The sequence below is a fragment of the Typopeltis vanoorti genome, chromosome 4 (genome assembly GCF_054136105.1).
Source record: "Typopeltis vanoorti isolate ZY-2024b chromosome 4, IOZ_Tvanoo_1.0, whole genome shotgun sequence".
Classification (NCBI taxonomy): domain Eukaryota; kingdom Metazoa; phylum Arthropoda; class Arachnida; order Uropygi; family Thelyphonidae; genus Typopeltis; species Typopeltis vanoorti.
Genome location: NC_143552.1, coordinates 113,145,308 through 113,171,092, shown reverse-complemented (window position 1 = coordinate 113,171,092; position 25,785 = coordinate 113,145,308). Strand labels below are relative to the sequence as shown.

Genomic DNA, 25,785 nt, shown 5'->3' with positions numbered 1-25,785 from the left:
GGTTTGGAATCTCGCATAGCCATATATCCAGGCTTTAGTGAGCTTTTCAAACCAATACAACGTGTTCCAAATATTTGCTCTAACTCTAACATTCCAGTATGGAATACCAAGGAGCATGAAGACAGATTTTTGGTTAAAAAAAGCAAAACGTAATCGACGCACCACGGCAGATCAACTTGCAAATCGGCTCCATTCAAGCACAGGTACTCGGATATCGTGACAAACTGTGTCAAGACGTCTGCGAGAAGTAGACTTATATGTCGGAAGGTCTGTAGTCTGCGTCCCGTTATGCACAGCTCATTGTAGCGCACGTTTTCAGTGATGTCATATCCATAAAAATTGGACAAGACACCGATGGGCTAATGTACTCTTAACAGGTGAGAGTCGATTTAGTCTTTCCTCCGATTCTAGACGACACTTGATTTGACGCGAAATTGGTACTGCTTACCATCGCGAGAATGTTCTTGAAAAGATAGATACAGCGATGCTGCGATCATGGTGTGGGGAGGCATTATGCTTAATGGACGCACCGAGCTACAAGTGCTGGAAAAGAAAGGGACTATGACTGGTGAACGATATTGCAACGAAGTTCTTCAATGTTATGTTCGATTGTTTCGTGGTGTTGTAAGCAAAGAATTCATTTTTGTGGGTGACAATTCCACACCATATCGTACATGAGCAGTAGATATATTTCTATAGACGGAGGATATTAATCGAATCGAGTGGCCAGCACGCTCTCCAGATCTCAACCCATATAGAACACGTTTGGAACGTAATAGGGAGTGCACTGCTGCTCGAAATTCCCCTCCAGAAAACGAACAAGGCTTAGCCTTGCTCTGAAGGAGGAGTAAGCCAGTCTGCCTCAAGAACACCTGAATCACTTGATGCTAAGCACGGTAGGACATTGTGAGAGAGCTGCATCGTAGTTCCGGGTGGACATATTCCATACTGAAATGTCTCTCCGCATAGTTTTCTGTAAGCACTGTACATCAATTCCTTAACTACGTTCTTAGGAAATTTGTAACTTTTCCCAAAAACATATTTCAATTTAATTTGTACGAAATTTATAGCTCATATTTTGTGTAATATAATTTATTAGTATGCTGGCAATAAATTTATGTCTTCATTTGACTGTATTCATGAAAATGTTTTCATATATAGGTAGAAATGTAGTTCGTCTTTAGCTTTTGGAACCAGTGTACTTTTATTACTTCAATCATTCTTTGTACCCTCCTTAAAACAATATTTTAGAATAAATTTAGATTTTCAGAAAATAATATACGGGTGTTTTTTTTTTCTTTTTTTTTTTTTTAAGAACACGTTTGGGACGTAAGAGGGAGTACTTGACAAGCGACAAGCAGCATTTCTACTCCATATCAGCAAGAATGTTGCTGATATGCAGCACTTGCAGAATGATTTGAATAGACTGGAATTTTGGACATGGGAAAATGGATGTCAATTCAATGTTAATAAATATAAAATCATTCACTTTGGCGTGATTTGATACTCAATGTCGCATTATATTGGTGGGATTATGTTAGAAGAAACTGATCAGTCTAGGGATCTTGAAGTGCTAGTAGATAGGAAGTTGAACTTCAGGGACCATGTAACAAAGATTGAATACAACTCAAAAGATAATTGCAATGCTGAAACGAACTTTAACATAAAGAAAAGAAAGATAAGGATGTCATTTCGCCTCTTTACCAGGCCTTAATAAGACTTCACTTGGACTATTGTGCTCAGGTCTGGTGTCATTGTTTCCGTTGTGATTCTGATGCATTGAAGAGAGTGCAAAGGAGAGTGTTAAAAATGATATCAGGATAAGACCACACTTGGACTATTGTGTGCAGGTCTGGCTATGAAGACATATAGTCATAATCATAATCTGTCTTCATAATCACTATGATTATGAAGACAGATTGAGAATTTGTAGACTGCAGATCCTAACAAGCAGGAGAAAAGACGGGAGTGATATGATTGAGAATTTTAAACTTCTGAAAGGTTCGTATTGGATTTCAGTTGATGGAATTTTTCAATTTATGGCGGGTAGGGAAAGGACGAGAGGGCATCCTTGGAAGCTGAGAATGAAGACCACAAAGAAGGGTGTGAGGGATAGATTTTTCTCTCAGAGGGTGGCGCGTGATTGGAATGGATTGCTATTGGATGTTGTGAGTGCAAGCAGTGGGATGATTTCAAGAATAAGTATGATAGCTGGAACGTGTAGTATGTGGCCTCCCTCGATGAGTCTCCCTGGAGGTCTCTCTTAATAATAATAATAATAATAATAATAATAATAATAATAATAATAATAATAATAATAATAATAATAATAATAATAATAATAATAATAATAATAACAACAACAATAATAATAAATAAATAAATAAATCGAGTGTTAAGAGATCTGCACGTTTTAAGATTTACATATCTGTTGTGCAACATAGAGACTAACATTATGATGTATGTTGACTGACTGAAGCAGGCATTCTGTTAATCTATATGAAACTATAAACAGAGTGATTATAATAGTGAAATCAAGTTAAAGGATGTGGAGACATAACTAGTAAGTTGCAGTAAGTATTAAAAATAAAAAAAAAAAACACTCGAAAACTGACACAGAGGAAAATAACGGAAACGGTAAGAGCTGTCCTCTCAACATCTGTTTTATTTGTGTAAGGAAATCCTTTTCACTGTGGGCGTTAATGATAATTATCTCTAAAAAAAGCAAGAATTAATTATTTATATAGAAAATGGATTATCCCACCTCTGTGATCTCAATCGGTTCTCCCGTGATATCATCCAGAACGTCTCCATAGAGTCGTCCACCGATGGAACACTTGTTGAAGGTCATGATGTTCTGTGTCAAAGTCCCTGTTTTGTCAGAGAAAACATATTCTATCTGTCCAAGTTCTTCGTTGAGAGTTGTTGTCCGGGCTTTGGCAGGAGTATCTTTGATTGCATAGTACATCCGTTCGTCCCAATTGATCCACAGACTGTGACAGAAACGTATCACTTCGACACTGCAAGAAAGAGACGAGCTTTGTAATGACAAAACAACTCAATAAACCACTACCACCACCACCAGTTAAAAACAGGTAGTTAGGGAATGATTCATCATTCCACTGATGTATTTATACTTACCTGACATACAAAGAAATAGGCACCACTGTATTCATCACGATAGCATAAGAGAAGAACACCAGCAATGCCGTAACAGCAGCACCTCCGGTGTCATCTTTAGGGACTAGGGAATCCCAGGGAAGATAGATCCTAAAATGTTGTCCTTTAAGAGTTTCCCACACTCCACAAGCTATCGTACAGAAAAGACACAGACTGAACAGGAAGAATACGATCTGAAAAGGAAAATAGATAGTCCTTTTTAAGTATTGTAATCATCAGATAATTAAGCATACCAGTTTAAAAACATATCGTAATATATATAGAAGTAGTCATAACAAGTAAGAATCCATTTTAATAAATTCTATTAATGAATTTATCAAATTAGTTTACTTTTTTTTACTTACCCCTAAAATCAAAATATTAAGAAGACGATCCAAACTTGTGCGCTTAAAAATGGTCTTGCCGCTATTCTGCATCAGTTTTGTGTCTCTTCCGGCAAATATAACCAACCCGTAACACCATCGAGTATTGCGAAGTACACAGCCCCTCAACAGCACTTTATCATTATCCAAAGGAAAAGTATCTCCTTCCCAAAATAATGTTCCCTCGTATTTGCTGAGATTATTGTTAGGAGGTTCGCAGATTATTTCTCCTAGAAAAGTAAAAATTATTTCAAATAAAATAAAAAGTAAATAAAAACAAAAATAAATTATTAAGATAATTATGAATCAATGAATTATATTAAGAATAATAAATAATAATCATAATACACCTTTATTTTTACACTATGAAATATAATGATAGTCAGAGTGGCAAGCAACAATTCATTTAATTATCTCTTATTAATGGTAAGTGATTGTAGGCTATTCTACCGAACCGCTGAGTAATTTTATACAATTACCGTTAAATTGGCCAAAGAGTGAATTATCTTCTCCCATTTCTGCCGTCTCAGGTAATGCCTGTTTGCACTTCAGGTTTGTTTCCCTATCACAAAGAGTACAGTATCACTTTTATATCTTTAGCATTTGAAAGAAACCTCATTGTATCATTAAAATCATTTTAAAATAATATTATTATCTAAGTTATATTGAAATTATTTTAAATAAATTAAACTCGTATCTATATATTAATATATATATGAGTACAAGTTTTGTTAAACGAAGAAGGGGGATGGAAGTGAGTATCGTCATAGTTTTGCTGATGCTACTTGGAAGTTAGTTAAATAATGCCATTTATGTATAGGAGGAAGATTGTGAACAAAACTATGGAGTTTTGGATACTCCGATATTATGTCGAAATCTAAAAAAAGAAGCTATTCGCCATGTCATCTAATGAACGACCAAAGAGGAAACTCCAACCAGCACAGTGTGTAAGCAAATTCATAAGGCGCCAAATCTGTTCCGTCATTAGCTGTTTATTTCGAAACTCTACTTTATGTTATCCATAAGTAATGTCCTGTAAAGTAGAGAACTATTTGTGTTCCGTTTTTGAGCAAAGAAAAAAAAATGAAAATTTTCAATGAATAGAGCATGTCACCATATGTTTCATATTGGGGAAAATCCAAGATTTTTTATTGGGATATTCTACAGCGTCGACTACAAAATGATTTCACCACCATAAAAATACCCGCCCACTCTACTTTATGCAGAAAATTCTGGCCACGAATATTTCCAAACTGCTTATTCCTCGTTTCTGGTATCCTTCGACTGTTTTTTAGCTTTTCGGAAAAGAACTTAAGCGTAGAAAAAAAAATCTGTACAGATTATAGCGTGCAAGTATTCAGGCTATAACTTTCTTATCTCAAAACACAAGACTTCTGCACATTTACCGAACTTTTGATAGAAAATGCAACACAGGCCAATTATAATTATTCAAATTTATTTCAATCAATATACTCTCCCCTTCGATACAGCGTTTGGCACGATCAGTTACTTCGTTAAATGAGTTTTTTATATCGGTTTTGAGGTTCTGTTGAGGATTGTGGTTACTGCCGCTTGAACGTTTTCCATGGTGTCGTATAGCTTTCCTTTCATCGGCAAATGAAGTAGGGGGAAGAGAAAGAAGTCACAGGGTGTTAAATCAGGTGAATACGGCGAGTGACCCAACACACAAACTTGGTTTATGCTCAAAAACTGTCTCACAATGTTCGAACGATGAAATGGTGCATTATCGTGTAAAGACCAGCTGCCTGCATTCACGATATTCATGCCGTACGAGACGAATTCTCGCTATCAATCACTTGAAAACTTCGAGATAAAACTCACCATTGACCGCTTAGCCAGGCGGAACGAATTCTTTGTGGATAATACCCTTAGAATCGTAAAAACAAATTACAAATCAGCATTGTTTTTACTTTTGACTTCTCCAAACGACTTTTTTTCGGATGCCCCTCTTCTGGTGGTCTCCACTCAGTACTCTGGCGCTTTGTTTCGGGCTCATACTCAAAACACCACGTTTCGTCACCAGCAACCATCGTTTCAAGGAAGTTTGAGTCCTTACCAGCGGTTTTAATGAGGTACTGGCAGCGTTCAATTCGATACATTTTTTCGGTCAACTTGTGTGGAATTCAATTTACGAAGGCCCAAACTCTCGGTCAAAATGTTGTGCACAATTGATTTTGGAATCCCCAATTCATCTTCAATCAATCTCTCACGGACGATTTCGGGTTTTCTTTGATGAAATCACGCACTTTTTGGATGTTAACTTCGCTCAGTCCGGTTTTTGGACGGCCGGCTTTTTCTCGTCCTCAAGCGTCTCACCACCACTTTGAAATCGCTTAAACCACTCGTAAACTTCAGTACGGGATAGGCATTCATCACCGTATGCTTTTTGATGCGTTTCGGTAAAACTCACCAAGTTTGACACAAAAGTCAATCGCAGCTCTCTGTTTCAAACTCATTTTCCGACCGTTCGTCAAAACACACTGTCACTCTTGGCACTATAACTCGGCTTCTAATGAAACAAATGTCATAAACAGTTGACATCACATTAATGAAGGTTGTCGCTTTCGACAACAAAAAGATACAACAGGTGGCGCCATAGCTTCTTCTATTTTAAAAGTTCGGTTTCTTTTTGGACAGAGATAGTAATAAATACTGGAATTGCTGTTTCTCCTTCGCAGGTAACAGCAACTAACAGTCATTTTATTAGAGAAATAATATCAGTCAGAAATTATGTTGATTAGTTTAATGTAAAAAAACTAAGTTTTAGTTAGAGCCAGCTGCGAAATAAAGATAGTATAGGCTTTAAAAGTTTATAAATAAATAAGGAAACGTGTAGGCCAAATAAGACCAAAGTTAAAATAATTCTATGGAAATGATTATGGGAAGAATTTAAGTATTATTTCGTGGACGTTCATACAGATGAAGATAAGTTAAAATGGAAAACACATGTCGCATAGTTTGATATACCAAATAATGTAATATAAGACAAAGGTGATATTTATTTGGATTTCAGCAAAGATTGTGATCGTTATTTGGAGTTGCGGCCCAAGCAACTAAGCTGCGAGGCCAGTGCATTATGATTGCTAATTACGTGTATTCTTCTTGCCAGTTTGCCTGTTTTTTTTTTGTTTTTTTTGTGGAGGTTTCCCTGACGAAAACTCCTTATAACTTCAATATTACACTGGATAACTCATCTTCTGCTGAGAAGCACTTAGTAATGTTTTCTCGTCCTAGACGGGATTGGAACCCAAACTTTTTCAACCAATGGGCATCGTCGATTCTGACTGAGATACGGAGAAACTTTTCGGAAAAGAACTAGAGTATTACTAGAGTACTAGAGTATTGTTGATAGGCGGAGGAGGGGAGATATGATTGAGACATTCAAATTACTGAAGGGTTTCTATAAAATTAATTCAGAAGATATTTTTGAGAACAGGGCTGGTTGTGGGAGGACTAGGGGACATCCATGGAAACTGGGCAAAAGTGTGGTTAGTAAAGGTGTTAGAGCTGGGTTCTTTACTTTTAGAGTAGTGAATGAGTGGAATGCGCTCCCTGAGTCTGTGGTGGATGCTGTGACAGTGAATGAGTTTAAGGCGAGGTATGATAGATACTGTATGAATGTCAAATAGTTGTGATGAATATGATTTGGGGCCTCCCTCGATGAGTCCAATGACTCCCTAGAGTTTCCCGTAATAATAGTAATAATAATAGTAATTACATAATGTTTCACTTTCTTCTTATTTGAGACCGGAAGTGCTTTGAAAAGTACCATATTTGATCTCTAGAGAATGATTATGGATTAACTCACCCATGGCATTAAATGTAAGATACGTTTACCATTTTCATAGGTGGAATTTACATAAAATTTTCATCATCGAACACGTTGCTGTTATTATTATTGTTATTATATATGATTTTACTATTGTTATTAATTTTTAATGACAATTAATAAACGGTGAGAAGGAAATAGTTAAAAATTATTAATTTCAATTATTAATAATTAGCACTGTTTAAAACATGTTATTATTGTTGTTAATGTTGTAAATCATTAAGAATGTTTATTACTGCTAATTAATGACAATTGGTGTCAATAAAGCGATCGTTAGGGAGGAGTTTGGTTAATATATAAATATTCATCATTTTCACAGGAGGGTTTTCAGATTATTTGGCTTGTTTAATCAATCAAACATTGATATGATTAAAGAACTAGAAAAATTAGAAGCATGCAAATACGTCAAGCTGCGGGGAAGAAACAAATCTGATATTTCGTATATTGATTTTATCCGACTGAGATAGTAATAGTTTATGCATGCTATTGACCTCAGAGTCAATAGCATGCATAAATAAAATAAAATAAAATAAAATAAAATAAAATAAAATAAAATAAAAAAAGCATTGCCACGTACGAATGATTGGAAAGCCATGACACATTTAGTAGTACAATTGAGCTAAGGGATTAGATCTGAGAACAGTACTGTGGAAATTAAACCTGAAACTTTTTCAAGCCACTTCTACGTCTACTAACCATATGACGAAAATCACTTACCACCTAAAATTTGTAAAAGCCACAATTTAATGTTATTGTTAATAGACTACGAGATAGTAATAATAAGTAATAATAATAATAATAAGATAAAAATTAAACTCTAAGCACAACTTACCCGTCCAGCTCCGCTGTTTCAATATAACACAATCCATTAGGCTCACTAGTAGACAGTAGCACCAGATCGGCCTACAAATCAATAAAAGCACAAAAATAAGAAAATAAACCGACTGAATAAGACAGTATGTAATTCAATTACATTGAAACTGAATGCATTACAATCCAGAATGCTTAACTAGTCGTTCTTATGATCGTTTATTTTATGTCACTCAGTTCTTTAAAGATCCTAACTTATTTTGTTGGAATTTTATTATTATTTTTATTGTTGAATGGAAATAATCCCATATATGAGAGAATGTTCCTCCTACAGAATACTTTGGTATTGTGAATGGACAGAAAGTTGTTAACACTGGAAGATGTGCAAATGTACTCTTCTCTTTAGGAAATAAATAAGAGAGATGGTTCTTCCAAAAGATAGCAGCAAAAGAAATGAATGAAAAGAGAAGAAGAAGAATCTGTTCTTCTCTGAGTTTGGAAATGAACTCAGAAGGAGTGTTGAACAGCTTGAGAAGACAGCGGAAGAATTGTCGAAGCGCTTTGGGATAGAAACAGTTATAATATAAAAAATATAATTAAAATCCTTTCTGAAAGCTAAAATGCCACCACTTTCCTTTATGAAAGCCTGCATAAAATCCTTAGAAAGGTCTTTCTAGCCAAATAGCAAGTTTTTTTTTTTTTTGACAACTACGGAGAGGCCACTGGAAGAAGAGGAAAAATGTATCTAATGTGTGTGTGCGTGTGTTTCAAATTCTACACTACCCCCATAATTCAATAAAATATTCTAAGAAATATATTTTTTACAAAACTCAAAATACAAAGAATAAAATATTAATATCGTAAGAAAAGTCCTAAATATTGTAAATCTATTATTCCAACATCTTCCCCCTCCCCGCTTAAAAAATCTGAGCTATATTTGTGTTAACAACAAAAGCATGCTGATCATCTCACCTCTCCTTGAATTCGAAAGCACTTTGATGATGATCTTCAATATATTACCATATAAAGAATGAATCATGCGTATGATTCATTCTTTATGTCAAGTCATAGATGAAATAAACAGTACTGTACTAGCATGGTCTTAATAACACCATCAACAAATCAGCTTCTGAGATTGTAATTATAATTAGAAAATAAAAATTTTATCATAATAAATGACGACCAGAGAAAAATTCGATTTGAAATTTGTGTTTAACTACAGTAAGCGACTAATAATAATCATAACCAGTGATGATGATGATGATGATGATGATAATAATAATAATAATAATAAGCGGAACCTAATAAGAACTCTGAACAGACAATAAAATACTAAACGGTAACTACTTACTGTGTATTTTCATGGATGGTTTCGCTAAACATCTCAGGATAAAATACTGAAACAAAATTAATAAACGTTTTTGATAATAGGACTATCAGGCCTTAGCTGTGGAGGGAGAGAGGTTTTTTTTTTTGTTATTGTTATTTCTTACCGAGTACTATGGTTTATCCTTTTGAAAATAGACAAACTGGCCATGAACCACACCCATTTCTGTAGACTTCTAGCAAAATGCCAACGACCCTATCGGCTAATAATGTCACATGTCAATAAAACTCCTGAGCATTTACGAAGATCGTGACTAACAAAATAAGATAATAAAATCTATTTACGGAATAATCATAGAGGCTTAGAAGTTCATATCGATCCCGTGTTATGAGCCCACCTAAAATTTGCTTTTCTCACGCAGAATCCATTAAAGAGTAACTATAGTTTTACCAATCGTTATAGGATTAGAATGATAATTAATTTTGACACCCCCAACCTCGGAAGTAAATATAAGTGAGGATGACATTGGAGGACTCATCCACCACTCTTTCTGAAGGACTGCTCCACCCTTTCCATGAAAACCGATAAAAATAGCTCAAGTTGATTCAAACATCTAGTAGCGAAGTCACTGAATAAAAAGATTAGAAGAAGTAAGTTATATATTAAAGTAAAGTAACAATGTGAATATTTTGAGGTAGGAAATGAAATATCTTCCATGTCTATCATTCTGCTTATTGGAGGCTTGAAATGTTTGAAAAATCCCCTGCTTGGTTTCTAGAAAGAAAAAAAAAAATCGTGGATTTTCTAACCCCTAGCCCCATCTACTAAAATGTACCAGAGATCTATCAGTCTTTCATGGGTTGGATTCACATAGAAATGGTAAAGTAAATACGAAAAAATAAGTAAGCCTAATCCCTGATTTAACTTTTGAATCTGTTTTTGTTCATTTGTGACTCAAAGAAAGTGAAATGTGAAACCAATGCTTCGACCACGAGTTTAATCAGTTTAAATGGGAAAAATAATGAATATTGGATACAATTACGTAAAAATATTTTTCTTAAATTTATCTCAAAAAGATTTCAAGTTTTATGAAAACGGACAAAAGCTGGATTAGGAAGCGACCACCTCCAAAGGTTATTTATAACAATTTTATAATAGAAAAGTGTGTGAGCGGAGAGGGATGACAGTGAGCATATTGCCCACATATGATAATGCGAAACTGAGGAGGAAATCAGCAAAAATGAATGCCCAGTCGATAGCGAATACAATCTTTGAGTAGAAATACTCAGTTCGATTCTACATGAGACAAATCTTTTTAGAGCATTTTTAGGCAAATATTAACTGAAGACGAGTCAATAGACAGTTTCATATGAAGATAGGATGGTTTTCTTACTTCAGCAAGATAGAAAAGACGTCAGAATATAAGAAATTAACAAACGTAATACATTTGCACATGGCTTTAGTTGTTTTGACGTCATCTAAATATACAAATAATATAATTCATTAACATTTTCAAGAAAAATGATGAAGATCTCGCCAACTCACTGCCACAAATTGATTATTTTCCATTCGAATGATGTCTCCGGCCTGCACTTTGTGCCATCTTTCTTCTACTAACTGTCCGTTACGAAGAACCCTAGACAAGCGGTTATTGACTTGACTGTCACTACGATGGCGTTGCTGGAAAAAAAATGGAATGAAATGAAGAAAAGAAACAATAAACAGCTGTAGTAAATGAACATAACATTGAAAATGGAATTAAGCGAATATTCTGACATTTCTTTTCATCATGATAAGAGATTCAAAACATTAAAACATTTAATATTTCAACATAATTATAAATCATGATAAGAACCATATAATTAAATTTTGTACAATTTTATTTACTGAAATTAGAAAGCATTATAATATACAATGTTATAAAATATTTATAAACCGTAAAATGATAAAATTGATTGTTTCCGAAATTAATAAAAAAAATTACTGTATTAACAGATCAACTATGAATTTTGTCGTGTTACTTGTGTTAGAATCTACTATGAATGGGATTTTGTATAATCGTGATGGATTTGGAGGGTTATTAATATTTGTTTGTCCAACTTTTGTTCAATATTACTTCTGAATTCTACTTTTATCATAATCTTGAGTGGGCCAACTACTAGAGACGACTAGATGGCCAGGTAGGATTCAGTTCGTTGTCTTAACACCCATTCCAGATGTGGATGATAATGCCTCAGAAGGCTATAGCAGCCAAATGACAATGAAAACCCAGGAAACGATCCATCCAAAGAATTCCAGGAAAAAAAAAAAAAGCGATAGAAGGAATGCATTACCATCAAAGAAGAAACCTCCATGGATGAACACACTTAAAACTACTAAACGGATACTTTCAGTCATTCTCCGCAACAAAAACAAATGGTCAACAACTGCAACTGTTATCAGAATCCACAAACTCGAAGAAGAATGTATTTGCATCTAACCAGGAAAAGTGGCAGACTCTCTCAATTTTATACAACTTCTAGACAACTTGAAGTTGTCCTATTACACGTTCGCACTCAAGAGCGAGAGGAAAAAATAATAAACGTGGTGCTAAGGGACATAATGGAGTCAATAACCACAGATGAAGTCATAATAGAATACCAAAGAAAACGAATAACATCGAACAACACTGCGGCCTGCTTCCATTAAAGCTGCCCATAATCGGCATCGAATTTAACAAAACGAACCTTAGGAAGGAATCTACAGACAGATTTATTAAACACTCAAGAAATCAAAGCTGCATTCACCAAAGATTGAAATCCCAACACCTTACAGATCACATGCAAACGGCCTAACTACCATCATCCCCGAACTGAGAGAATTCATCAACCGCTACGCCATAGGAATAATCCTATAATAAATAAGACACACTTCCAACCAGCTGAAAAACAAAACAAAAAATAAACAAATAAAAATAAATCAGTACTACACTTTGTACAGAAAAAGAGAAGGAGGGAGGGCACAGCGACCTACATTAAATACAACATCAAGCACAGCGAAACGCGACCCCCCCCCCCAACAACAAGGACCATAAAAGCCCGGAGTGAAGGCACAAACTTCCAATGCTGATACACTGAAATTTATTCCGCATAAAATTCCCCGAACAAGCAACTTCTGAAATCAGATAATATAAATAAATAATAAATAATAATAATAATAATAACACTCGAATCCAGAGATATTGTACTAGTAGCTGGCACCTTACATGCCAAACATCCTACATGAAATAGCAGAACAACAAACCACAACAGGACACTAAATGAATACGCTAACACAAGAAACATTACAGTAGCCAAGGCTCTTGAACGCATCACGGACTATCTGGACAACGTTATCCTCCAGAATACCAGATATCACATTTCATCTACAAGTGATAAACGACCTCAGTTCACATCACACCTCTTTCAGTACTTTTGGGACCAGCCTGGTCCCAAAAGTACTGAAAGACTACAGAAACCAACAAAGGGAGAAGAAACTCTAACCCCTACAACCAGGAGATCAGTCATTATGGAAATTATTTAACACTCTCCGTATCGGCTGAAAGTCTTCCCTCAGTCCACTGTGAACACAGACAAAGCTGAAGCATTCGCAGAAAGCCTATCGCAATAATATAAGTTCTAACTACAATGCCGACTTACATTTCATCAGTAAAGTCCATCAACACGTACGCTACGCGCTGAATCATCCCACATAACCAGACAGACATCTGATCAACCTCTACAAGTGAAGTGACAGATAGCATTAAAAATCTCAATAACAGGAAAGCGCCAAGTCTGGACGGAAGATAGAACAAAACTATAACATTTCTACCACAGAAAGCTCTCTTACACCTGGTTGCTATCACCAACGCGATGTTGCAATTTCACCATTTTCCATCTTACTAGAAACAGCAGGTATAACACCAATCCCAAAACTTCGAACAGTATCTCAATCTGTATAAAGCCAAGAACAGTTGGAAACCAAGAGAATTCTTCTAATTTTTTTTTTTTAATAGTGAAAGTAGTAAATTGATATCTACTGCTTTCATGATAATGAAAAACTTTTGCTAACTTTTCGTTATGTAATGAAAACTGATTTGTTAACTTTTCATTAGAAACATATAACTAGAAACATAAATTTGCTTTTCAATAGAAAGTCTTAGGCTCGAATCCCGTCTAGGAAGCCAAACACATTTATAAGGACTTTTCAATTGAAGGGAAGTTAACCAAATTGATAGGATTTTCACCCCCTTCAGAAAAGACAAATCAGCCGGAGAAGACGTACAGTTTAAGGAGATATATATACTGTCATTAGCCTTAATACTATCATTAATTAATTACTATCAAATCAATAATAATACTATTATTATTGATTTGCTGTTTTGACCAAGCAAATCAATAATAAAACGCCACACAGTATTTCTAAATTAATACTGAAACATGACGGGATTTTCGCTCACGGATACTCAAATTTTAGTATTATATACTGCAAATCATAAATTTGCAGCATGTTGTACTTGTTACTTCCTTGAGTTTGGATTTAATGACTTCACCATACTTCCTCAAAGGGGCCCACTGTATTATGCCAGTCCAGTGGAAGTCTTCTCGATAAGCAGTTTCCAGACACTCGGATAAGCAAAGTTAGTCCCATCAATGTAGGGCGTTTTCTCACCAAATGTAATATTTTATTATTATTATTTTTTTTTTATTTGTATAGTACATGAAAATCTTGTTTACCAAAAGCACACGGAGGATGTGGTTGAATTGTCGGAAGAATGATCGTTGCTTATGGCAGACTATTATGCAGTTGTGAAAATTATTATATTTGGTAAAGTTATGTATTTGTGAGTGAAAAAAAGTATCATGATAGTGTTTGAATTACTTTATGAAATACATTATTTTGTTACTCTGTAATTCTATATTAGTATATACATTAAATGATTTTATATATAAATGTAAATAGAAAACAGATTTTTTTGGGGAAAAATAAGAAATTTATAAATCTACTGGCAGGATTTATAAATACACCTTTTATTTATTAATATAATCTTTATAGTGTTTAATATAATATGCATGATACTGCTCAGGGCGGATCAATTAATACCCTTGGACGGTAATGGATGGCAATGCTGTAGCCAATGAAGTTCTAACTGAGGCTCGGCTATTGCTGTTACCCTCCTGCCATGATCAGAGCTTTAATAGCTCAATAACACCTTACCCTAAACTGTCCTCTACAGATAACGGGGAAGATGAAAAGCATTCTTGCTTCGCCCCTTTAAGCCAGTCCTTATAAGGATACTGCTCAAATGATGATCCTTGCTTATAAACTAGGATAGTTTCAGAATGTTAGAATGTAGTTTCAGCTACATCATTTTTAAGTTCTCTTTTTTTGGAAATATCAATTACAGAAATTTTTTTAATGCTCCAAGTTTGTGAGAATGGAAGATGTCTGAATGTCTAAAATATATAGTTCTTCTGTATAGCATCCAACTTGACAACTGTTATCGTAGAATAGTTGTAGTTTTCCAAGCTTAGAACACGTGTTCTAAGCTTGGAAAAATCAGTTTCAAATGTTTTTTAAATGAATTTCACCTCTTAGATTGAATGGATATTTATAAATATTTTGGAAATGTGGCAATTTACAGATATTTCTACTATGGTGTTATGAAGAGATGTATAGGATATTACAGAATATTGATGTGAATGCAGTTATGGGATTACTTGGGAGCTTGCATTACGAGAATGTGTTAGGGAAATGGCAGTGCCTTTACCCAGATTCTTTTGATCTGGTCAAAGCTCTGGTACAGGATACCGCATCGAACTCTGTGAAATAAATTGGAGTAAATGGATTTCGATAGGAAGTTTATCACGTGGATAAAAGGATGGGCTAGTGGATAGACAAGAGAAAGTAGCTTATGTAGGAGTAGAGTCCAGGAGAAGGAGTGTAGCTAGGATGTACCACAGTGCTTCGTACTTCGGACACTGACTTTTACATTAATTATATAGGAAATGATCTGAGAGGAACTATTCAATCATTTGCTGATAATGTAAAACTAGTAATAGTTAATAAAGATGAGGCCTTCATCTGGCCTATTATGCACAGATCTGATTATCTGGGTTTCTCACAGATGTGGAAAAAGTTTAAAGGATCCAGAGGCGAGTAACCAAGACGATGGTACTCCGTGGGAGGACACATTGAAAATTTGTGGGTTACAGAAAGTGATTGATAGGTGAAAAATGTGGGATATAATAGACATATAAGTTATGTCTATTATATTCCACTAGTAAGTAGAGAGTTGGGAGCATCCCTGGAAATTAAATAAAAGCATAGTGTTATCAAGGGCGCGAAGACAACAGTTGTTTTGCCTGAAGAATGATGAATGAGACAACTCTGGTTATCATAGTCAGATCTGAGCTTTGTTGGTAAACGAGTTCAAAGAAAAGTATGACCAACATCATGCAAATGATGATTAGTTTTTGGCGAAATATTAGTGGAATTCCACGATGTCAAATTAAGTCATATTTCTGGGAGAATACTAGAATTAATATGCTGGGATTAAGGAAATGCTGTGATTCAAGATTGGAAATTCTAAATTGGATTACACAAATTACATGGCTTACCTTACAAATAATTAATAAGATGATTGCCATAAAACAATTTAAACATAAATAAATTAATAATTAATATGAACATAAAACGGAAAAGTTAAAATTAATTAAAAGGAGACTTTTGCTAGTACTAATCGTTTAAAGATATAAAATCTACTTGTGTATTTTAAGAAATAAAACTTACGATATCATCGATGGCATCTTTAAGAGCTGTCAAAGAAAGCACCACCACCAAAGGCACTGCTGTGGTAACAGGCGTCAAAGAGGAGATCTGAGGTATTAACTGCGGTAATAAATCAAAAAACGACAATCACTGAGATATAATAATTGAATCCGAATTACTACTCTCACATCGATACACAATAAGGAATCATTGAATTATGTAATTCTGTTTTCTAGATTTTAGATTCCCACTTTCGTAGATGATAAAAAAATGTGTAACAAAATATTTAAAAATGCTTTCATGATATGCAAACTACAATAAGAGAATAATCTTAATATCTTGATATAAAATCAACATATTAAGATATTCTTCACCTTATTAACTATTACTGTAAAAATACTATATATATTTAATATATTACTATATTTTAAGGTATAAAATTTAATAAGCCTGCTAAATATTTAAATTAAATACTAAATGCAAGTAAATTATAATAAAATGAAATCATTGTTACTGTAAACCATATTATTTTATTGTTATAGTGTGTATTTTAGATACGATATGTAAGCATTTTATCACAGGGAGATGATTGGGAGGAATAAATCAATCGACCGTGAGATGCGGTGACTGATTCATTCAATCCAATACCTTTGGAGGGTAATGGATGGCAATGCAGAAGCCAGAGAAGCTCTTACTGAGGCTCGGCTATTGCTGTTACCCTCCTGCCATGATCAGAGCTTTAATTTAATAGCTCAATAACACCTTATCCCTACACTGTCCTCTACAGATAACGGGGAAGATGAAAAGCATTCTTGCTTCGCCCCTTTAAGCCAGTCCTTATAAGGACTATAAGGATTTTATCACAGACGAATGAATCAATCGACCGTGAGATGCGGTGATTGATTCATTCAATCCAATACCCTTGGAGGGTAATGGATAGCAATGCTGTAGCTAATGAAGCTCTAACTGAGGCTCGGCTATTGCTGTTACCCTCCTGCCATGATCAGAGCTTTAATAATAGCTCAACAACCTTATCCCTGCACTGTCCGCTACAGATAACGGGGAATATGAAAAGCATTCTTGCTTCGCCCCTTTAAGCCAGTCCTTATAAGGACTATAAGGATTTTATCACATATTATTATAAAAGTATAGTTTTCGTTATTGAAAAATACTCTATCATTCTGCTTGTGAATATTTACTGCTACAGTTGTGCTAGAAAACATTGTAGTCTAAAAAATTGCAGCGTAGGTCACGTGTATCTGAGAGATACATTCATTACTAGTATGTGCTAAAATGCGATAAAACTTTAAAAAAAAAAACGCTGCAAATATAATACATGATGGTTTATTTATTTTCAGTTACAATCTAGAAATTATTGAATAAAGAAAAAAACAACACCTAAACCAATACTATACTGACATTGGAGTTCGCGGTATCTCTCAGATACAATTTACTATCAAATATCACTTTCACTTTTGACTATCATTCTCATCATTGGACTAGAGTAACAAAATCGCTGAATCTCTTCAACGTCTGATGGATTATCCAATCGATATATTTTTCAAGGGTAAAAAAAAAAAAAAAAAAAATTAAATCAATACTATTCTGACATCGGAGGTCGTGGTATCACTCAGATACAATTTACTATGAGATATCACACAACTTTACATAACACGTGTTAAACCAAAACTGACCGCATAAACAGTGTGGAATATCACTCGTAATATATGCATGTGCAGCTACTCATGACCTCCAAGCTACACACTGGATATGTGTAAGAATATTTATATTAAACAATTTGTTTGTATCTGTCAGATCAGCCGCGACCTCCGCTAGGTTATTTTTGCTTCATAATTGTGACAGTGTTCATTCGGCTGCAATAACCAAATATGACTGCCTTATAATATTATATTGCCAATTCATGTCGCTGTTATTACTGCATATTCTTAATGTGCATCTGGAGAAGGGGATAATAAGAAAAATTTAATAGAAAGAAAAGCATCGCAAATTAAACCATTATTTAGCCCTTTGATAAGCAATTATGGTTATATAAATATCACTATAATTTTTCTCTTTTTATAGCATCTTTATTTGCAGCCATAATAAGTATTTGGCTAAGTAACATTAAAACTCATAAAATTAATATAATCAAATTAATTTAAAATATTTAATGGTATAATGATGATACATTATATTCGAATTCAAATGATAAAAATAGTAAAAATAAATAAATATTTTACTATAATTATAATTTTTTGTATCTGTTAACATAGTTATATTCTTTAGCAAAAATTACTTTCATTAACTGTCCATCTAATTTTAAATCGCTTCTCTTAAATAATATTACCGTATTAAATTTGATTTCAATGATTATATGAGCATTTAATATTTCTTTCGCCAGCTGATTTTCTTAAGAGCGAAATTTCAATAATCCTACCTGAAGAACAAGCAAACAGAGAAAGTAAAAGTTGGCTAAGCGTTGGAACTGCTCAAAAAAATTCTGTGGAAGGAATGTCAGGAGGCTGTATTTTGATGTCTTGATATAATTGTGCTGCAAAATATAAAAATCAAAAGGTGAAGAACATAAGGATTTAGTTAACTACAAGTATTCTGATAGAAAAGAAAAATTGTAACATCACCGCCATCTATCGACTAAACTCTGAACTAATTATAATTCCATATAACTATTCTGAGTTCAGAAACGTTCAGAATGTATATTTATATACATGTGATGAGAAACGTACATCTAGTAAAGGAACTACATTCATGTTATTATAAGGATTGGTCCTATAATACCATGAATGTAGTTCGTTTAGTAGATGTACGTTTCTCCTCACAAAACAGTGCATGTATACTCGCCTTTACTGTCACCTCAAATGTGTCCGTCAAATGACATTTAGTTCGGGCTTGGAATAAACACCACAAGTGACTAAATGATAGTATGTCGCGGGTCACTCTGGAAACTGGAATAACTTCTCTCTCTCTCTCAACCTCTCTTCAGTAAGATAGACATGCCTCAATTGATCACTGACAGTGGCGCACTCAGGATTTAATCTTGGGGGGGGGGCGCGAGTTGAGTAGACGATTTGAGAATACACACTACGCATCGCATACGACCTATGACTGAGCATCTGCAATGATCGCTAATTCATAAGTAGTATAGAAACAGGAGACACGACTCAACATTAATTTAGAAAAAAAAGAATTTTAATTAAGAAAAGATTTTTTAAACATTTTCTAGTTTTTTTTCTATTTTTTTGGGGGGGAAGTACCCCTTGGCCCCCCTCTGGATGGGGGAGAGTTGAAGCTGTCATAAGTTTCACAGGAAAAACTCAAGTGAAAGGTGCTTTCACTATATACTTGACCAGCCAACCCATTTGAAAAGTTTTGCACAGTTCTTTTCAATCCATACGAAATGTGGATTTAAACTCATGTGTTCATCACTACTGAGTGTGATACAGTTCCGAACTTTTCAGAGTTGTAAAATATTGAAACCTTCGTAGTTCAGTTGGCATAGACAAGCCCTATGGTTGAAAAGACCCGGGTTCACACCCGTCTACGATATAAGGAACCTTTTTTCAATCACATGGTGGGTTAACCGGTCTCTTACGTTGGTAGAGGGATTTTTTTGAAATTTTCTCTCAGAATAGGTGAAAACCGGCCTGTGAACACACACACACACACACACAGAATTCTACAGACATATCCCTAGAAGGATAGCAGAAGAATGGCAAGCCGGCTGCTTTAAATTGCCTAAGCGCCCCTAATCAGGGGACTCAACCCGTCTTGGAGAGATGAGAAATGGATGGATGAATGGATTGGAAAGCATTGAGATCGAAGGCAGATAACTTGGAAATTACTGGTAAATGATTATGCATGTTTTAAGGAGCATTGACAGCGTTAATGCGATGGCAGTTTTTTAAATTATTATTATCATTTTTATTTTCATTATGAATGTATGTATGGTTATTAAATAGAAGCGTTTAATCCTTTAGATCTTGAAGAAGGAGAAGAATGTGATTTCATGTTATTGTCGTTTTTATCTGGATTTACGGCAGAAAGAACTAATGCTATGAGGTCGGTGTATTATGTCTGTTACTTGCGAGTGTTCTTTCGGCCGATTTGCCTGTTTGAGGGATGAAAAAACGCTTTATACCTCGTATGAGAATAGCTAACAACTTAAGTTGAAAGTCCTCATAAAGGTTCTTCACTTCCTAGACGGGATTCGAATCCACACTTTGCAACCAAAGAGTTTCGTCTGAGCTACTGAAGCTCGAGATAATCTCAGAATGTCTGAAGCACTTTAATGTGTGTCCATCCGTATCTGGAGATTTGTTTTTGATTGCTTTTATCTTCCAAATTATATGCCTTTTCAATTTCATCTACTTTTAGAGATGACTTCTTGCTTATTCCCCGAATGCCTAGAGGGGTGAGTGATATGCAGAACTTTCTTTTGAAAGACCTTCACTGCTGTGGCTGCAAAAGTTGACTGTAGATTTGTGTGAGAAATTAGATAGAGAGTGATAGTAGTAATAGTAGAAAAAATTAACCAGAAAGTAGCAGATATATGGGTTCCTGGATTACTTAAATCCATATACCATATTTCACAAATATCTATTGAAAACAAAGCATACTCACAGCATAGTTGAACTGTAAGTTATATTCTGGATCATTTGCTCGAATTCGCCGTTCACTCTCTGGAAAAAAGAAATCATATAAATAATATATAACAGAAAGGTCAGAATTGTTTAAATGTAAATGAACTAATTTTACATAATAATGAGAATATTTTCGCTACTATTTTTTTTGTATTGGAAGTCTTCTTTGATCTATTATTCCTTTCTCTATTAGTGTAACCTATTTTTTAAAATAAAACTGAACTAATTTCTTTTCTTCATTTTTGAAGTACATACTAAATTAATTTGATCTACTAAAGGTTATAAGTTTCACAATTTCATCTACTAAAGGTTATAAGTTTCAATTTATCTTAATGCGCTCGTGGTGGTCTCACACCGAGCAATAAAAATTGTGTACCACCTAAAGATATTCACGCTCAAATCCATTCCAAAGTGGAGTGTGGGTTCAAATCCCATGAACTGAGATGGACATACCATCTGCTCGGTAGAAGTAGCTCTCAAAAGGAAAGCACACCAGTAGATCGGATGGAACTTCATGATTGTGATCGGCTGGTCTGAATCATGGTCAAAGCAACTAAGGCTTATGAGATTAGTGTATAATATCTGTTAATTGCGGGTGGTCTTCGGCTGGTTAGTCTTTTTTGTAAGATAAAAAAACAACAACTGAGTTTTTCAGGAGAGAGAAAAGTGTGCCACTTCTTCATCGGAATGACTTAATTATTTTCATTTCGAAAGATTTCATTTGAAAATAACTCATTCAACTGAAGGATTTGTCGAAAACGGTGCGGTTGAAAATTCCCGTATTAAGATTCCTCGGGAAAACCTTTTCGACTCCCGTTTAGAACGGGACTTCTCCTTCATTCCTTTCATCCTTTCCGTTCTTCATTTTGCATAACTGCCTTATTGTCTCCATCCCCTATGTTGCCTCGGTATCTCAGATGAGAGGACGGTGTGACATTTATCGTTTGGTTGCAAATACCTGGGTTCAAATCCCAGGAAGAGACTGATGGAGAGGAATGTTTAAGAAGACTTATCAGAGGAAAATCAGTTAGTCGAATTAAATAATAGGCTTTTCCTCCAGTAAAAAAGGGGAGCTTTTTTCATCATAAAAATACGCAAATTAGAAGGAAATGAACATAGTAAGCAGATATAATATAATTCCCCTCATAGCCTTAGTTTCTTGGGCCTTAACTCACATCAAACTAAACCATAAAACGAAGTTCTTTTTATTCTGGGACTTTAAGCGCACTTCACCAGAAAAATAAAGCATAAAAAAGTGGCTCACAATAAATCCTGCTTCCTCTCTCTGTCTTTCTACTGAACTTATAATATCTCTACGGAAAGTTTAAATCTACGTCTTATTTCGAAAGCGACAAACTTGCCTCATATCCAGTATCAGTTGATTACCCCTTTTTTTCAGGATTGCTAGCCAAAATCTTTGGTCACACCTGCCTATCTCTTCTTCTGTATCTAGACGATTTTCCCTCGATATCAGTAAGAAAATCTCCTTCTACCATGTTGTAAAATGCTTTTTATGGTAGTCCCATGCACGAGAAGTTGTTCAACATATAGTACTGGATGGGCAGAAAGTTGAGGAAACTTTCTGCCTATTCATCATCATCGCATTATCTTCCCTTCAATCGTTGACAATATAATGGAAAAAGTAAAATAACGAACTTACGTATTACTGAAGTACAGAGCCGAAAGGCTTCAGTTTGGCAAAAGTAATATATTAAAATGGACGATAATATGAATCAAGCAATATTTTATAGCCAAATATAAAAACAACCTTAAGATCTTAAGGAAAGTTTTGAAACCCATCGGAAAGCTTAAAAGAATATAACCTTCAGAGTCGCCCTGGTCTGCACTGCTTATCTGATACAAGATCTGCCCAGGAGTCCTATGTTTGCATTTGATTAGTGCTTAAAGAATGTTTCATTGACATGACAGCTGTTCGAACTGTTATTTATCATCAGAAATTTTAATAACCAAGTAATCAGAACAGATCATCTAATCATTCCAATGTGGATTCCACCTCGAATATTCCATAAGATATCTCATTGCTTATGCCACCCGCCTTTGTACACTTGCCATGGAATGGTACAGAGATATTCAAGGAAAGTTTCCTTCCTCTGGTAGATCATTTGTGTTAATAGTACGTGTTTACGTGTGTAGTATGTTTACGTGTGTGTGTGTGTGTAACCCAATCAGATTTTTTTTCACATGTAATAATTGTTATTGCTATTGTAACAGAAGTTTTATTTTTTTTTTATTGTTGTATTTAAAATTCTAATGGTTATTTATATTTCCCATGAAAATTTTAAAACAGTTGATGACATTTTAAATTTCATCTAGAATGGGAAATATGATGAGGTCGAACGTTAAAAAAAAAAAAAAAAAAAAAAAAAAATTCAAACGAAAGTAAGAAGATAATAAGCTAGAACAGATTTTTTATTATATTTTTATTTGTAAATATTTATGGCTCTTCTTCAGACGAAAAATATTTCTTGTGTTTTTCTTTGTTTGAATGTTATAATTCATCCGGCCTATTGCGAAATCCCTATTATCTTCAAAGTGAAGGACGATAGCACGTACAATAGATGAGTATCGCATAGTATAAAAGAATAATTGAAACGCTGCAGTTGAGCATAGTTTTGTCGTCAACTTGAACTTATCAACACTATCATGATTACACACTCAGCAGGTGTACACTAAGCGGATTCCAAATAGCGTTATCATGCCTAAGAAGTACAATGTCAACGTCTATCCCTACTAGTTTCGTGCTAAAGATACGCATCCGTAATACCGATTATGGTTAGCGTGCCTGTCAAGATGAATGCTTATCACTACAGCAGAATTACAAAAAGAACCTCATATTTACACACATGTTCGAAGTTTTTCAACCTTCCTGATTTTGTATCAGTGCCAGAAAAGTGTCTTGTATCAGCAAATATAATAAGGTACGTCTCATTTAATAATTGTTTCTAACAGAAAAGCATTTCAGGATCCTATTTTTTTAGAATCAGAGCACAGTGTTGTCACATTCCAAAAACCACTTTTATTTCATACAAAAAATATGGCATTTTTAACTTACATCAAAATCACAACATACAGATATCATTATGACTTGTGGACTTTGAAAGTTGCATGATAGTTGGTTCCCATTTAACCCAAGAGAGTATATTGGAATTTCTACTGCCAAGAACCGAATTTTCGTGTAGTTTTGTGATATCTCCGCTACAGCTTTAGATAAATGGATGAAATTTCGTCCAACGTATAATCTCTCTCTTTCTCTCGTGCGCCCGTATTTTAAGGACGTGCAATTATTACATAACCGTTTCTGCTGACATCTCGACGTTTATCACGAACGCGACTCATTTATTAAGCGAACATTCTAGATAACACCACACCGTGAACCGTGCCGCTGCCGTCGCCGCCAAAATCAGCAATGGAGAGCTCCCAGCGCTATCCGTCAAGCTTCTGACAATCCTACTGCAGTGTGACGGAACCTCATTACCTAAGCGGAGAGCTTGCTCCAATCGACCGCCTTTCTCCCAAGAGAAGAATCTCCGACTCACGCACGTCACCATTGTGGCCGACTGGTCACGCCCTACATAATGGTGGGTGGGAGGGTGTGGTGGTGCCTCGATCTAGGTCAGCTTCATCCCTGCTGGGGATGTGTACTGCGATGACACTCCTAGAAATCGAAGCACTGATAAGTGAGTGTTGTTTTGGGGAGAGGCTTGTGCCAAACTCTCCAAATCATCTTCAGAAGTAGGACACACACACACACACACACACACACACACACACACACACACACACACACACACACACACACACACACACACGCATTGAAAGCTATAAGACCCTAATTGGAGAGTAAGCCTTTAGTAATTAATTAAAATGTGATAATGGAATGACGTAAGAAGGAGAAAAAAATGACCCGTTTTCAATAACGCCTAACTTTTCTGAGTGCAGATGTCCTATGAGCCGTGAATATGTTGAAATATTTGTTGTAATATAACGAATAAGCAGTATTCAATATTTATAAATTTCAGTATATTAAAATTTTCCTCACAATCAACTAGCAAACACATTGTCTATTTCTTAATTACTGTGAAATAGACAGTGTGTAATTATTTCATAATTACACGTTGTCTATTTCATAATTTTTAACTCAAATAGCTCATTTATCTGAGAATTTACAACTAAATCACAAAAAGGAAGTTATTTTACGTGATATTAATAACTATGGGAATTTATGCTTAGTACATGCATTGAAAAATACAGAGGGACAAAAGTGAAAAATAATTTCATGTGTAGTTTGCTCAACTTGTTTGTATTCATTATATTTCAATGGCATCCGAATTGTATTTACTGTACTACGATCTTTCGGTTTTGTGGACTAGTATATGATATGTTCATTATATTTCAATGCCATCCGAATTGTATTTACTATACTACGATCTTTCGGTTTTGTGGGCTAGTATATGATATGAGATTTACCAAATACAAACTCTTACTTTGATCTTACACGCCAGTCATATTTAACATTTCATTATTTAAACGTGCTGAAAATCTGGTGTTATTGTCATGTGATTTCGTCAGCCTTGTGCGTCAGTGATTACGAAACAAGTTTTTTCGGCGCTATTATAAATTGTTATTAACGACTCCGAGTTTAAGCAGGTGTTACAGTGGGATGGTAGTTGTTTCGCATGATATGAGATTCGTGTGACTAGCATTTGCCATAAGAATGAAACAGTTTCCTCTTCAACCGAAATATTACAGACTGTAAATAAAAAATGAACCCAATGCAATACAATTTGG

The 25,785-nt window shown here is 34.8% G+C and overlaps 1 protein-coding gene across 4 annotated transcripts in view; it reads right to left on the bottom strand.

Moving 5' to 3' along the window:
* Window positions 1-25,785, bottom strand: part of ATP8B (ATPase phospholipid transporting 8B) — a 155,135-nt gene that overhangs the window by 26,799 nt on the left and 102,551 nt on the right. For all 4 annotated transcript variants that reach the window (XM_090391977.1, XM_090391974.1, XM_090391975.1 and 1 more), the window contains 9 exons: window positions 20,957-21,015; window positions 18,756-18,869; window positions 16,340-16,438; window positions 11,075-11,209; window positions 8,225-8,295; window positions 4,022-4,104; window positions 3,525-3,772; window positions 3,142-3,353; window positions 2,765-3,020 (listed from right to left, as the gene is read on the bottom strand). In XM_090391977.1, coding sequence (XP_090248103.1) covers window positions 2,765-3,020; window positions 3,142-3,353; window positions 3,525-3,772; window positions 4,022-4,104; window positions 8,225-8,295; window positions 11,075-11,209; window positions 16,340-16,438; window positions 18,756-18,869; window positions 20,957-21,015 — 1,277 coding nt within the window. The remainder of the gene's footprint in view (window positions 1-2,764; window positions 3,021-3,141; window positions 3,354-3,524; window positions 3,773-4,021; window positions 4,105-8,224; window positions 8,296-11,074; window positions 11,210-16,339; window positions 16,439-18,755; window positions 18,870-20,956; window positions 21,016-25,785) is intronic.